This window comes from Natrix helvetica (genome assembly GCF_964273705.1).
Source record: "Natrix helvetica genome assembly, chromosome: 3".
Classification (NCBI taxonomy): Eukaryota; Metazoa; Chordata; class Lepidosauria; order Squamata; family Natricidae; genus Natrix; species Natrix helvetica.
Window position 1 is genome coordinate 107730252 of NC_138549.1, and position 16957 is coordinate 107747208.

At 35.5% G+C, this 16957-nt stretch overlaps 1 protein-coding gene across 9 annotated transcripts in view; it reads left to right on the forward strand.

Annotated features, from left to right (window-relative positions):
* Positions 1–12043, forward strand: part of DAB1 (DAB adaptor protein 1) — a 771291-nt gene extending 759248 nt beyond the window's left edge. For 7 of the 9 annotated variants that reach the window (XM_081946493.1, XM_081946500.1, XM_081946501.1 and 4 more), the window contains 2 exons: positions 2406–2504; positions 8681–12043. In XM_081946493.1, coding sequence (XP_081802619.1) covers positions 2406–2489 — 84 coding nt within the window. In that variant the 3' untranslated portion in view covers positions 2490–2504; positions 8681–12043. Of the gene's footprint in view, positions 1–2405; positions 2505–6737; positions 6772–8680 lie in introns of those variants that run through there. The other 2 variants (XM_081946494.1, XM_081946496.1) reach the window with 2 other exon arrangements.
* Positions 12044–16957: the final 4914 nt, after the last annotated feature.

The window sequence follows — 16957 nt, forward strand, 5'->3', positions numbered from 1 at the left end:
CTGTCTGTCCTTTTTTCCTATGTCAGCAAACTTTCAGCATGGCCAACTTGCTATCCATCCTCTACAGCAGGGGTGTCCAAACTTGGGAACTTTAAGACTTGTGGACTTCAACTCCCAGAATTCCGCAGCCAGCATGGCTGGCTGGGGAATTCTAGGAGTTGAAGTCCACAAGTCTTAAAGTTCCCAAGTTTGGACACCCCTGCTCTACAGCTATCCCCTATTTGCTTTCTTTTTCAACAACCTTCCAGACATGGCTGACTCCCTGTCCATTGTCCATGGCCATCCACCTCTTCCTATTACAGTGTACCAAACAAACAATGAATATTGGGACAACATTTTTACATCAAAATGCATTGAGCACCAAATTCACCAAATTTTGAAGCAGTCGAGTACTGAGGTACCACTGTAAGGGCAAAAAAGGCACAGGTAACTGAAGAAGTGTGCAAAACATTGTCCCCTTCCACTTAATAGTATGGTGACATTTTAAGTTCGCTCTTGTCTAAGTTGGGCTATGAGATCTGGGTTGCATAAATCTGGGTGACCACTGGTCAGCAGCAAAAATCGTATACCTTTCCTATCATCAAGTGGCTGTCATTTTTTTGTGTCTCCCTTTGTTCTGAAATCCAGATTATTGTGCCAAACTTAAAATCCACACCACTACCTAGACCAGTGATGGCAAACCTTTTTTGGCTGCCGTGCCAAAAGTGGGAGGAGCACAAGGGGGGTGCACCGGCGTGCCACATCCATAATGCTATGTGCGTGATACCCCCCCCCCCCGAGCATGTGCATGCTTACTATCAGTGAAACCACCACCTCGCTTTTTCCGCAGTTTTTTCGCCTTCCCCAGGCTCCAGAGGTGTTCTAGGAGTCTGGGGGGGGCGAAAACAGCCTCCCCCCGGAGGCCTCAGGAGCTTCCCTGAAGCCTCCAGAGGGGGAAAAAACTGACCTACGGGGAACTGGGAAGTTTGGGAATGGTGACTTCTGGTTTGTCCGTTGGGCCAATTTTTGACCTCCTGAGCCTTCAGGAGGCTTCCCTGAAGGTTCCAGAGGGCAAAAAATGGACCTACAGACAAACCGGAAGTCACTTCCGGTTTGCCCGAAAGGGCCAGTTTTTGCTCTCTGGAGCCTTCGGGGAAGCCTCCTGAAGGCTCAGGAGGTCGAAAATTGGCCCTACGGACAAACAGAAAGTCACGATTCCCGAACCAGACTTCCGTTTGTCTGTAGGACCATTTTTTCATTCTCCAGAGCCTTCAGGAGCATCCTGAAGGCTCCGGAGGGCGAAAAATGGTCCTACGAGCAAACCGGAAGTCCATTCGCGAATTTCCGGTTTGCCCGTAGGGCTGGTTTTTTGTGCTTTGGAGGCCTCAAATGAACACTGAACTTAGCTGGCCAGCGCACTCTGACCAGCTGATAGGGCAACCCCTCGAGTGCCTGACATATGGCTTCGGGTGCCACCTGTGGACACGCATGCCATAGGTTCACCATCAAGGACCTAGACCTTATCACAGTTTTCTTAAATAGAAAAGGAAGTAGGATTTGAATGCAAAATGAAGTATTTCAGTTGCACAGAGAAAGTTTTAGGTGACTTCAGTATGCCTTAATACTCTCTTAATACTTCTCTTAATACTCCTCCTTCTGGCTTGAACAAGGGAAGGAATTAGTTGGAAGCCATACTTAATTTGCATTCAATAAGAATCCATTAAAAGTTAAAAAGGATAATGCTCAGGAAAAGGGGCTGCATATAATTACGAACAAATTTAACATCATAAAATGCTACAAAAAAATGGAAGATGATTTGAAAATATATATTATGTTTATATAAAGTAATGTAATAAATCAGAATAACAAAACAACAGAATGACTTTTTTTTTAAATCCATTTCTTAAAAGAATTGTTTTTATGTCTACAAATTAAATTTCCCTTAATAGCCATCTGCTTTGAGTGGTTTTACTTCACAATATTTACAATGCTAGTGTTATCCACAAACATGGACTGAACTAAAACTTTACTTGTAAATTGGTTTTATATTCACAGTGGCAGTTTCTTTTTCTTTTTTTTTTAGAAGTATCTTATTTTTAAACATCTTTTTAAAATAATTCCCACTGACTTTCTAGATGTGGGAGGGATTTCCCTGTTGGAACTTTAGATCATGATTCTGATTCTCTAGGGCTGTGATAGGTTTTCCCCATCCAGTCCTAAAAGAATAGTGCACATTTTCCTAGCAATACAATCATGAGGACTGAATAATCCCATAAAATAAGGGCCATGGATATTCAATTCATTTTGAACTTTCAAACCACAGCGGGTAAACTTTGACGAAATGCATTGATTGCATGAAAATAACCTCTGATGTTGTTTTCCTTTCTGCTGTTGAAAAAAAAAGGTGTTATGTTCTTATATTCTAGCCTGATGGATCTCAGGCCTCATCCAACAGTAATCCATTTGGTGAACCTATTGGTGATACTGTAAGTCCACAGGGCGATAGCTAGATAGCGCAGGTTGGGGTAGGTATCTGTCCTTCTCTCTGTCTCTTTCACTCACTTACTTTTCAGCCATTCCCTTTCACTATTGCCTGCCATCATTTTCTTGGATGCTATGTGTGCAGAATTTCATTTTTTTTTTCACTTCACTACTTCTCACACCATAATTCCATTTGCAGGTGATGTCAAAATACTGAACTTTTGAAATTACAGTATAATAGAAAGGGAAATATGTATTAAAGTGAAACTGGAGGTTGTGACCATTAACCAGAGAGGAAATCATGCATTTGTTAGTGTCAATCTCCAATTTCTGGTATTCATGAGTTATAAATATTCTATACATTTATCAACTGTTGGTTAAAACAACATAATCAAAATTGAAATATGCCTTTCCACTCCATAGCTTATCAATAACCTCTTGAAAAATTTACTAACAGTTTGATTCAAATTGTTATTGATATAGGTTATTAATTCATGCAGCAGTCCTGCTATCATTCCCAACTATTGTTTAGTTATACATTTTTCATTATCAAATTTAAGGTGACATGTTGTTGTAATCATTAATGGTTCACTTTGCATGTTGATATACTTTTTTTAAACTGACTGTGGCTATTTTTATACTGGCATGTGTTTTGTCTGAATGATTGTAAAGGTGCAGTGCTTGTGAGTGCTCAACATACCCATCTAATTTCAGTTCTGCTATTGCCATATTAAATATACAGTATATACTTCAAACATGGTGAACTGAACAAGATTAAACGTGGTATGATTTACTGTTCCTCTCTCAGTATAAAATATCTGAAGCAAATCTGTAAAAATAAAGGAATTGTTTTTAGTGCATAAAGTATAGTGATTCCAGACTTAAGGATGTGGAGTGGGGTTATTGCTAACGTGTTTCACCTATCACAATAGGTCAGGGGTGTCCAAACTTGGGAACTTTAAGACTTGTGGACTTCAACTCCCAGAATTCCCCAGCCAGCTATGCTATGCTGGCTGGGGAATTCTGGGAGTTGAAGTCCACAAGTCTTAAAGTTCCCAAGTTTGGACACCCCTGCAATAGGTGATCCTGGTCAGCATATTCTTGAACTTTAGCCTAAAACTTTATTTATTAAAGACGACAGCCGTTCAGAATGGTCAGGAGGGGGAGGGGAAGGAAAAAATAGCAATAATTCAAGTCAGCTTGTATTTAATTGTTCTGATGCAAATGATAAAAATGCAACCACATTTGAAACATTTTATCCCATTTTTGTTGCTTTGCACAGTCATTAATAACTCTGTCAGCTGATCACTTTTCTCTGTTTTTAAATAGTACAGTGCCAATGCCAACAAAGACTAGCTTTACATTGCTATAAATTTTCAAAGAGATCAAGCAGGTGAACTAATTTATTTTTATCTACCATGGCATGACTGATTTTAAATTTGCCCACGATTGAACTATCTAAACTATTACCATTTTCTCTCTCGCGCGCGCTAAACATTATAATAACATTCATAGATAAAAATATCCTTAAAAACCATGAGCAAAGCTTTCTTTTGCTATTTTTTAATTCTGGCCTCTGAATGTGGAAGAGGAATTGTTAGTCTTTCCATTCTGAAATAATCTCAGTGGAGAAATCTATTTTGAAAGGTTTTTTTTTCTTTTTTTAATATTAAATCTGTAAATTTGGAGGACAGAAATGCTTTACATTCTTGTGAGTGGATTCCCACTGTCAGGATTTTTCTACTAGTGAAATTATGAAAGCAATGTGCTGCCTTCTCCTTACAGCCTCCAATAAAGATCTTGCTTGGAGGTTTGGATTTTTATGGATAATAAGAGAGTGATTAGGGATAGGGAAGTATTTCTTCCTTTTAACAGTAGCAGAGTTGGAAGGGACCTTGGAGGTCATCTAGTTCAACCCCCTGCTCACCCAGGAGACTTGTTCTAGGGATTCGAACTGCCGACCTTTCTGATCAACAAGCTCAGTGTCTTAGCCACTGAGCCACCTAGCCAAGCTTCCTTAATACAGGGAGGAATACAAGAAGAAATACTTCTTCCTGTATTGCTTATATGTAATATGGGAAGAAATACTTCTTCACGTCTATTGGATCCTGATTCCTTCTGTATAGGGAAGGAATATCTTTTCATGGAACGTGTACTCTAGATCAAACTACCCTGTTTTCCCAAAAATAAGACCTTCCCGGATAATAAGCCCAATCGGGCTTTTGAATGCATGCACTATAAAATAAGCCTTCCCCTGAAAATAAGCCCTCCCCAAAAATATTGCAACACAACAGCAGCCATGAGGTGACCATGCTCCCCACCTCCTGCCCTCAAAAATAACAAGACCTTCCCAAAAATAAGACCAAGTGCTTATATTGGGGGTCAAGACAAAATAAGACTGTCTTATTTTCGGTAAAAGACAGTATCCCAGCAAGTTTGTTTATATTCTACAATGAACTACCATTCCCCATTTGGCTTTAGATTTGCTCCACGTTGTTGTTTGCAATTTTGGTTTATTTTCACCTGATAATCTTTGATTTCATAAACTTTTAGTGTAATAAGCATTTCTTTTTCTTTTTTTCAATTCTTTTTTTTTTTTAGTAAAAGATTTCTTTAAAATCTTTGGATATTGTTAGTAATTGAGTGCCTTATCAATTTTCAGTTCATAGATTATTTTACTCTTCTCTACTTAACAGAAACTTTTCTTAAAGAAAAGTTTTCCAACTTGAAATCCACAGCTATGTTTTTTAAAGACTTCTCATAGCCAAATCTGGAATCTGCTCATAAATGATTTTTTTCCCTTAATTTATTTTTCAAAGCAAAAACTGGGAACATTATCTTAGTATCTGCTTGCAAGAGCTCCTTCTTGGATAACATTATCAGTTTCTAATTCAAATTGAGATATAATGGAACACTATAAAACAATTGTATGGTTTTCTTAGTCCTTAATATTTTTTTGTTTCCTCTAAAATTATTTCTGCATATTTTATAGCCATAATAAAAATATGCCATATTTTTTTCTATTGTCCATCAAGCCAGAGCAAGAGTTTTATAATATGGAACATTTTCATGTTTTGTGTATCAAATTATGTCAGGATTTTCAATGTAAGGCCACAATTAGCCTATCTCATCAATATTTTCTCATTTAGTTACTGCTAAAACTCTACTGGGTAGAGAGAAAAAGATAAAATCTATGTTGTTATAGTTTTAGACCTGCTTTTTTCTTATTAAAAGGAGACTTTCGGAGTGAACCTAGTCTTTTACCTTACTCAGTCTTGTAAACAACCTGTTAAAGGAGTTGTACTGATCAAATATAGTTAATCATAAAAGTAATACTGTTCCAAAATTTCAAAATTCTTTCAGTCTTTCTTCCCTTCAAAAAGTTTTAATTTTTTTAAATGGCTCTAGTGCATTTTCCACATCTCTGACTTTTTAACCTCTGCAATTGCCCACTTCTGCATCTATAAAAATACATAATTAATCACTACATAAAGGAAGACCACTTTACCAACAAAAGGTAGAAAAGGGCTGCCACGCCTCTCAGTTCCTCTTGCATCAAGCTCTTTAGAAAAATAGTGTAAAAATATTCTTTTTTTCTTAGGACAGAAGTGCTATTCCCTTAAGCTTCCTTATCTGCTATTAAATATTTATATAGGGCTTTTCTACTGAGTGGATGATCAGGAAATAGAATACTTATTTTCTCAGCTTATTTTCAGCTTTTTGATCAGCCAGGCAGAAGGAGAATATTCCGCTAAATATGCTGCATAAGCATGGACAAACAATCCTTTGGAAAACTTTAAATTCATAATGCAATTTTTTTCTGCCATTCTTGTTACATTAGGAAGAAAAATCCATCTATTGTATAGTATATTTCTCCTTTAACTTAATAGAATAGTGGTATAAGCAGATCAGTTACATTACATCCATTAATCATTTTAAGTTGCTTAAGTAAAATTTCCTTAGAAGAATAATACGGAATGCAATATGTTCACTAGTTTGAAAGCCAACCTATATAAAAGTTTTGAATTATCCTTTGGAGGCTCTTAATCTTAGGAATACATGAACGGACACAGAAAATTTGAAAAAATAAGACATGCTTCTTATTTCTACCAAATAGACATGACAGTGGAAAATAGCAAGCGATCATAATAGCAGAGATTCCTTAGGAAATTTATTTAATACAAAAGCTATGAAGAATATTAAATTTTGAATATAAAAATCAATTGATATTCTGGAATAATTTTCCATGCTCAATTTTGTTTAATATTTTCCTCCAGTGTCTTATCTGAATCTGCATTTACTGTAACACAGATCTACTGAACAAATTGGTTAGTATTAACATGGTTTTTCTATTTATGGGGGTTTTAAAGACCATTTTTGCTTATGGAAAACTTTCATTTTGCACATTGGTAAAAATGTCAAAGATAATTACAGTGTCATTTCCTATTTTTTTAATATTGATTTTAATAACAATTTTCCAAAATGCTGATCTACTGGAAGCATCTTCTGTTACAATATATTATTTCCATCTTTATATTAACATTCTTCATCAACCTTCGGAACAATAACATTTGACAGTTCCTACTTGATTTTCACACTTACGAATCAGGAACTGTTTGCATGGAGAATAATTAATTGGTTCTTTTATAGGGGGCAGGAGAATAGCAAAATCTTTGTTCCAGGGCAGGGATTTCCAATTATTTTCAAGTTATCGAATCTGTTAGTTAAAAAGAAAACTTTCTAGACCCTTCATCAAGAGACAAAATTTTAGTAAAAGAAGATTGACTGTGTTTAAGTGGACATTTCCTTCCTTTAGGCTATCATGGAACAGAATCAAGTTCTCCTGGGGATCTCAAGTTCAAATCATTGTCTAAAATCTTGTTCTATGGGGATAAAATTGAGTCTATCCCAGAAAAGAGTAGAAGAGTACTTAATGAAGCAAAATCTGATTAATAAGAGTATCTTGCCCCTTATTTTAAAAAGTGTGTGAAATGCAAAATTTGCTGCCCTTTTGCCTACTCACAGGTTGTTTAGATTACAGTCTAAAAATCAAAGTACATGTTTACTCAAGATGAGAATAGTATTTTACCATTAATAGAGATTCTTAAAGAGTAAGCAAATGGGATTTATACAACTATACAAAAAATGTATTTGCATTGCATGGGGTGGGGTGGGGAGAATCAAATGCTAGATATAATCTAAAAAAAATGTGAGTATCTTTCTCCAGAATTATCATTGCTTCTATGAACAAATTACTAAAACCTGATGTAACTTATATATTAAAAATCTTGATACCTTCTAGATGCATTGGACTTTTCCATAATTCCAAACTGAGCAAAGCTCTAGCAATTATGGAAGCTCAAATCTATTACATCTAGAAGCCTAACTTTAGAGTATGTTCTCTGCATTGCACTAAACCTCCAAAGATGATGAGATACTGGCTTTAGTTTATTGTAACAATCTACCAAATTATTGCATATTGCTGCTTTTCATGTTCATTAAACCGTCTTCACATTTCTTGACATTGGCATAATCAATATTTGCCAACATTTGTAATGCATTTCGTCTATCATAGTTTGGAAACATAAGAATTAAAATTATTAAAGTTTTGAATTTATATTATATTTTGGAATTCTAAGAGATACTTATTCTGTTTTTATTGGGTTTTTTTTACTCTGTTTCAATTATTAGCTGCCCGAAGTTATGTATATGTGCCAATTATATATTAATTAAATAAATAGATAAATAAATATTTTTTAGTGTATCATCCTTGTTTTAGACATCATTCTGAACTCAGTAAATGAATTATGCTTGCACTGCAAACCTGGGGAAAATTGAAAAGGAATAATTTTAAATCAGTAATGTATTAGCATGAAACCATGTAGTGTAAAATGTTAACTATTATACTGAGAGCAGAAAAACAATTTATTTCTGTGCATTCAAATCACTTTTTTCATAGTCAAAGAGTGCAATTTCTTCTACATATGCAACTGACTTTTTAACGAATGTCAGTAGTGTAGAGTTATTGTTTTCTTTTTCTTAAAATTATCTTTTTTGTATATTATCATAATTCAAATATTGTGTGTGTGTGTGTGTGTGTGTGTGTGTGTATCTGTGTTTATATACATCCCACTCTGAATGTTTTTCTGTGGGTCTACTCTTCACATTCAAATGACTAGGAATATATCTGTTCATTTTTTTTTCTTTCTATTGTTTTTAGGAAAGAGAGCCACTCTATGCCCAGATCAACAAACCTAAGACCTAAGAAATAGCATTGACCCACACTCAAGGCACTTCAAGTCTCAAATGAAAACTCCAGTCTTGACAGGCCTTTGGCTCCTATTACTCTTACTAATATTATTTAGTTATCTCAGCTAATCAAGGATAATCATATCACTGGATTAATTCAACACACAAGATGTTTTGCCAACTCTGTTTGGCAGAACATTGCTTCCCCCCCCCCTTATTTTTCAAAATCCTGCTTTCCTAGGGGGAGGGGGAAATGTCATCTGCATTCCTACAACTTTGAACTACCCAAACACCTTTTCTTCTTGTTACCTTTTGTTGTTTCTAGGACTCCATATAATGAAAGTAGGTGATCCAAATCTATTAGATGCCAACTCATTGTTTTTATAAGACAGAAACACAGAGAAAGCAAACACATCTTGGTCACCAGTTATTGAGCGACACAACTGCACATTTGAAGATATGGTAAATTTTTTATGGCCATCACAAACTGATCCTTCTGTATTTTCACCCAGTATACCAGCCTACAACAGCATATATGAAGGAAGTATTCAAGTGTTTCATCCCCCCCCCCCCCAATTACTTAAAAACTGGTGACAGACACTAGCAGCAGAATGCCTCCTGTGAAAATAATTCTTAACTTGAAGTCATGGAATCCCATTCCACCAATCATCAGTTTTGATTGAAAATGTTGCCAAATGGACCTTTTGATTTTCAATACATCAAAGAAGAGATGAAATGCTGCTTTTTCTGTTTTGAATACTACTGCTATGAGTAGAGAAGGACATCAGATCTTTTGATGGAAAAACAAACTGTGCGTTATTTCCTAGGGAACTCTTAAAACAAAGATCAGTAAAGGGTATTTTTATTTCTTTGATACCTTGCTGCTGTGATGCTATGCAGACAAGTGTTTTTTTTCTTCTCTTTGTGCCATTTTTTGAAGAGAAAAAAATAACTGTTTGCCAAATACTTCTACATCTGGATTTGATTGGTTGGACTTTAATAATAGCAGGATGGAGATGGCATGAATTTTGAAATAATGAACTTATTCTGCGATCAAATGGTTCATCTTTATCACTTTTTGTACATCGGAAAAAAAATTCAAATGGGATTTTTATTTTATAACTTGAAATTTAAAAATAAAAATCTTAACTGTTAAAACTCTTTCAGTGTTTAAGGGGAAATGGCTTTAAAGAGTCCGAATGAAAATTGTCAGGTTTTCTTTTGTTTTGTAAATATAAATGTTAGGAGCTTTTTTTTTCACCATGACATCACACTGTAGGGAAGGTAGTAAATGATGGTGTTTCGGAAGCGTGGAAACCCCCATTTTGTGGTTCTTGTATCACGTTTGTTTGGTTTTGTTTTCACATGCTTATAGTTAGTGGGATAAAGCTGAAGTGCGTTTCCCAACTACAATTTTGTTGCCTGAAACTAGCTAGGTTGATGGAGAACTCATAATCATACAATCTTGCTTTTATAATACAACTCTTATCACATACTTTACATTTTTTGGAGAAAAATTGCATTTCATACCCATTTCCTAATTTAATAAAAGCTGTTTACACACCACAGAAGCAAGTTTTTTAAAACTGTTTTTTTTTTAATATATTTATGTAAGAAAAGTGCAGTGTTTGGTTTCTATTCTTCGCACATGATTTGCATAAAGAATCTATATATTTTTGCCCTACAGAGAATTGTTATACAGGTCAAATATGTTTTCCTGATGTTCCTATGCAGATTACAATATATTGAACTTTAGTGGTTTAGCACTAAAAAAGAAGTTAAATAATTCAAATGATGACTTGTTTCAAGGATTATGCAGATTTTGTTTTTAAAATCAAAATACCAATATGCTTGTGTTTTCTCCTTTGATTATATAGGCCTGGAGTTATATTTCATGCATTTGAATTATTAAAGCATTTTACAAGAGTAGATGAAAACTGGTGATTTGGTGATATTGAAACTGAACTTGAAATTTCCAGTTGGTTTTTTTCAACATAGGTACTGAATCAAAATGTGTGTGAAACAGTCAGTCGAACTATAGGCTTTAATATCGGTGCAGATCTAATGTACTTTTCCAGTCATTTCCTCTCTGTACTTTTTTGGTGTGCAACCTTGTTTCAATAAAAGACTCCATGTGGATTTTACAGAACATGATTAGTGATGTGAAAGAGGAACAAAAGATAATTTGAGTCCAATTAAAGCAGAAAGTAGTTGTGCCCAAAATAAAAATTAACATGTTTGTAAAGTCAGTTTGTTTTTCTTCATTTCCCCTTTCCCCAGCCTGTTTTTATCTAACCCACAAATCAATTTATTTTAACTTGATCATTATATATTTGTGAAAGGTGAAGATGGCCTGGGTCTGCACAAACCTTTTCCCAGCCCAAAATATTCGTCCATTTTGTGGTTTTGTCAGCATCTCTGTCTCAAATGTGCATCAAAAGAAAAATGCAAAAAAGTTATCTCTTTTGTAACATAAATGTTAGCTTTGTTTTTTACATACGCAAAAAGATGACATCATTCAAAATGACATTTCAACCCTGAAATATTGATGCATTGCATAGTCAATAGTGAAATCTTGCTAAACTAAGTTTTTATTGAAACACAAATATACAGAATTCAATATATATATATAGATATTGTAGCATGGTGCGGACTAACAGTCAGTTCATTGATGATGGTTGATATTGGGTTCCAAATATATGAGAGAGAGAATTACAACTGGTATTAAGAGATCATAAGGAAATTTGCTCTATACAAACCGCAAGTCTTTTCTTGAAATAAGACAACCCATGCTTAACTTATCCATCATTAGATTATTCCTTTCTACCATAATCTAGAAGAAAAACAATACAGATGCCTGCACTATACAAGTATTGTAGATAGGAAATGTATCTACAGGAATCCATTCATCACTAGCACTAAGCTTGTCACTTTAAACTTTAAACCAGGGAATACCATCACATCCTGTCCTGTTTCCAATCATTTCTTGAGTCTTACATTCTTAATGTACTTTGATTCTTTGTTATCATTCAATTGTCTGATGAAATCTGTGATTGAATAATGTACTGGGCACCTTCTTTTCAAAGATGTTTACTTTCTACTTTGATTTGTTTGATTTTGTGTTCTCACATGTTTATTTTTTAATAGAAGAAAGATGAAAATGACTGTTTTGCAGTACATTTCTAGATCTACTTTAACTTTACCTCAGAGGAAAACCATTTGTTAACATCTGTTGAACATCTTCTTTCCCCTTATGTATAATGCATTCATCAGAAGAAATTTTTAAAGATTTTCCATTGATTTCTGTAAGACACCATGTAGTACTGTTGCAAATAAAAATGTTTAAAATCATGTTTATACCTTTCTCTTATTCTTATGAAAGTTGAATATAATAGAAGAATGCAAAGCTGGCCATCTCTGTTTCTTTCTCTGCAAATATAATGCTGCATCATAATGTGCTTTCTTGAAAAGCTTTCATTGGAAGTTTATAACCAATTCCTTGTGTATCTGATGACCATTTTCACCTTGAATTTTCTTCCAGAAAGTGATAGAGAAAGAAACAGAAAGAGATGGTATAGATGGAGAGAGAGAGAGATTGAACATTTTAATAAGGCAAATATTCATCACAACTCAACTTGAGTTTATTCTTGCAACAAAATTCTCTTCTTTATTAGCCATTTATTGTTAGTTCCAAGTTCTTCTTGAATAGTTAAAGATGCCTGAGAAATGACTTGAAATTGGGTTGATGCAGTTGTGTCCATTTTTGGAATGAAGGAGTAGTCCCTTTATCCTGGAGGAAGGTTTGGTATATCCTCTCTCAAGAAACCACAGTTGGACACAATAGTCCTGGACTACTGTTGTCCAGCCTTGTCTCCTTAATCACTCCCAGATCTTAGTAAGGGTTGGAGAATTTTACCTTTGAAGTAAAGAACATTTAGTAGTAATAGCATTTAACCACCTAAGCAGTTTCAATTTCAACAGTTCACTGAAGGCTTCAACAGTATCACTGACAAGACAACCTCAAAGGTATTCAGGAAACCATCTATGTTCATTAGATGCTTGAGTTGGACCATATTAAGGGACAAGAGATATGTATCAGTCACTAATAAAAAACAATCATAATGGTTTTCATGTACTTCATAAAAATGCAATTCAATAATCAACTCTTACTTTCTATGTAATCCATGGATTGAAATAAAATCAGTGACTCTACAGAGTTATTCTAAGAATAATGATATGATTTGAATATGGTCGACAGAAATTATGGTCTTTTTAATTAGTGCTGAGTGAGATTAGTAACCGCAGTACCGATTTTTTGTTTCTGTAAAGCTATATCTTTGGTGAAAGTGTAATTTTGTTCCCTTTGTTTGCAAGATGAATTGTGTAAAAACGAGATTATATACATCATATGACTTTTCTATCTTTCCACGAGACAGTGAGAAATAAGGCAAGATATCCTATAGTGATTCACTGATTAAAAGAGACTTTATCTGTGTTCTTGTGAAAATCTCCTGCTGGACAAAAGGTTACCAGACTCATTAGTGAAACACATATCTGGCAATTAGGTTTTCTCCAGTTCCAAATAGTCTTATCTCCATGGTAATGTTTCCCTTGCAGTCCATCTATCAAGTGCAAAATAGTTTTATCAGCAAACTGAAACAAATGGCGGGTTCAAAAGGTATGTCTTTGGAGGCATTAGCTGTGGATCCTCTCTCTGTAACTTAAATTGAGCCAATAACAGATCGCTTTGTGATCCTAAAAATTTAGTACAGATTTAGTTAAAGGGCAAAGGGAGCATAGCATTTGCAGACAGTTGAAAATAACAGCTCTGATTCTTAAGTTATATAGCCATAAAGTAATAGTAATTCAAGCCACTGGATGCCATCTAATTCACCAAAACAAAAATATCCAATTTGAAGCAATTTGGCCTTGAACCTTCATGGGTCCTCAGGCAGAATGCAGCTTGAAAGCTGTGGGCCACAGGTTCCCCTCGGACATGTTGATAAAGAGCTTTAGTCAGCCAGCTGAAGGAATAGAGTGAAATAGCATCATCAGCTTTCATCCCAGGACATGACCAAGTCAGCCAATTGATGCAGAAGGAAAAATATTTCCTGGGATGTCCTAGCTGAAGGAGAGGAGTAGGAAAGATGGCAATCTTCGTGGCACCCCTGCAACCTGCTGATCAAAGGTTGCAATTACTACAGCAAAAGTATTGGGAAAATTGAGTAGAGTGTGAGTTGTACTAGAGGGCTTGGTATGGAGACTATGTGGAAGAGAAGGGAAAAGTGGCAAGTTGCACTAGCAAAGCCTTTGCCCATAGAGCCTCACTGGATGTTCCTCAGAAAGATGGAACAATTAAGCACTGCTGGCTCCAGTTTATCTGGACCACAATCCACCCAAAATAGTCTCATTGAACTTCTAACCATGCATGAAACAAAGCACACTTTTAGCTACTGTATGCCCTTATAGGTGACTTCCATGCCCTTACAGGTGACTTCCATGGCCCATAAAGGGTTGGTAGGAAACATAGTACAACAGAGACTCGTGTATTGCTCACCCTTTGACTAGCTTAAGTCTATGTGTGTGATTTGTTCAATCCAGTCACCACTATCTTATGCTCAAATCATGGATGTGAATCAGTAACAATGCAACCATTTACTCTTTTGTGATATTGTTGCATTAGAACATATCAACACACCGGTGGTCGGACCGGTTCGGGTGAATCGGTAGTTGTGATCACTGGCTGGGCTTGTCCCCTACCCTGTGGCATCCTTTTCCATTTATAACTAACTTTCTGGCTGGTTACCCCCGCCCATGCTGCCCAGCTGAGTTTTGCACCATGCCTGTTGTACTCACTGAGACTGCCTATGTTGATTAGCTGCATGTTTGAAGTTCCGTTTCAGCCCCAAAAAGGTGCATGTGCGCGCACTCACAACCAGTGACCCAGTTGTTAAGATAAGTGCAGCCCACCTCTGCCATAAGTGTCCCTGGGTGCCCATGCCTTCTGATACAAAAAAGGGATTTCTTCCCTCCTAGTGTTTTGTTTTGGCATTTAAACACAGCAGTCGAAGGCAGAACCAATGTTTCTCACCAATGTATTTGCACAACCTCTTTTTAAATGATTCCCATTAGTTGACAAGCCTGAAATTCCATTTCATAGCTCCCTCAGATCCCTTAACCAAATGTAGATACATCATTTAGTTAAGCTGCTCTGTATCTACCCTGTTTCCCTGAAAATAAGACCTCCCTGGATAATAAGCCCAATTGGGCTTTTGATCACATGTGCTAAAATAAGCCCTCCCCTGAAAATAAGACTCCCCCAAAAATATTGCAATACAGCAGGAGCCATAAGGTGACCACGCTCGCCACCTCCTGCACCTCAAAAATAATAAGACCTCCCCCAAAATAAGGCTAAGCACTTATTTTGGGGATCAAAAGAAAATAAGACCCGGTCTTATTTTTGGGAAAACGTGGTATGAGACCTTTTGTTTTTTGTTTGTTTGTTTTGGTAAAAATACTTTTATTATATTAAATTGGTATATTGCAAAGAAACATGAAAAATAAAATTTGGCATTTTGGCTATTGCATCTATTCAGTCTTAGTTTTCACTTAATATACGTTCAGGACAGTAAAATGTTCTATACACATGAAAAAAAATATTTTAAATATAAGGTGCCAATTTGCTACTACCCTATACTCATCCTGTTGTTAAACTCAGCCCTGGGTTTCTTCATAGTTCCTTCTCCCTATATTCTCAACTACTAATGTGTGCATTTGACAGGGAGATCCACAGACATTTCATTAAATATTTATCCTTGCAGCAATGATTAATAGTGAAAGTATTCACATCAGAAGTTAAGCCATAATAAGAAAAATCTTTGTCAACCTCTAGAACATGGGAGTGGAAAAAGACAAGCTCTTAGAGAGTCCAAAATAACTTGCTTAATTATTAGTCTTCCTTGAACAAAGATGAAGGGGAAAGGTTAGCATGAGACCATCCGGTGATATAACAGTTGACAGGTTTTCTTGAAGGCTTCTCATATTGGACTGGCAGATGTGACACATGTTCTAGCTTAATTGGTTGACAAGCTACTTATTTTTGCAGAGGAGCAAAAGGCAGTGATTTATTTTTCAACTTTGTACCTATGTGAAACAATTTAAGTTGGATGCAATTCAGTAGTATACATATGAGTACAAAGTATTGGTGCAGGAAGGAGCAGAGATGTGTCCTTGTTCTTATTTAAGCAACACTTTCCTGTATATTGTGAAAAATAGTGATCGGTATTATTATTTTAAATAAACTACTTTGCTGTATCATCATCAAATAGTTTTACATCTTAATGGAATCAATGACCATTCACACATAAAAACAGTAATGTTCAATGTATTCCAAACTCAAATTATGCTAAGTATTCGAAACAAATTGCTTATATACACAAAGTGTTTATATATATGTATGTAGGTGTGTATATACATGTATGTATGTATGTATGTATGTATGTATGTATGTACGTACGTACGTACATACATACACACACACAGTATATATATTCAGTGTTGGTATCCCTAAATGTTGGTATCCTAGACCAGTACTACTCATTCTTAATCTAAAGACACCCTATTTATATCTATATTTTTTATGTTAGGTATTTAAATGCATTTTACTGATGTATTTAGTACTCATAGGTTTCATTAACCTCTCAAAGTGGCCCTTGGACAAGCAAGTCAAGAACCCCTTCCTTGCTGAATATCCAACTGATTTCTCCATTCACAAAATTGGTGAGGAATTTTGAAATCCCATTTCTTCTGAATTATACTCCATTTATGGGAAGTTCTCACTCAGGGGAGACCTGCTATATCTATTCAAGGGAAAATTCAAATGAAAGGAGTTGTGTTCAGTCATATCATAGATAGCATTTTGCTTCCACAATAATTATCAAGATACTTAGGGGCAATCCATAAGCAACACATGAATGCAATAGCATTTTTCCAGCCATGTTTCCTAGTAAGTAACATCATCAAATATACTGCTGCTATTACTGCAGATCAGATACATAGAGATATAAAATTCATCACAAATAATGTCTTTACTACTATAAATTTTAAAGGTAACCCACCTGGGTGGACTTCACCATTTAAACTGGACCTTATGGGTTCTCCCACAATTCAGATTCATTAAATGAACTATTATAACATTCTGCAAAAAGGAAGGAAGGAAGGATGTTCTGTCCAATGCATTGTGTGGAAA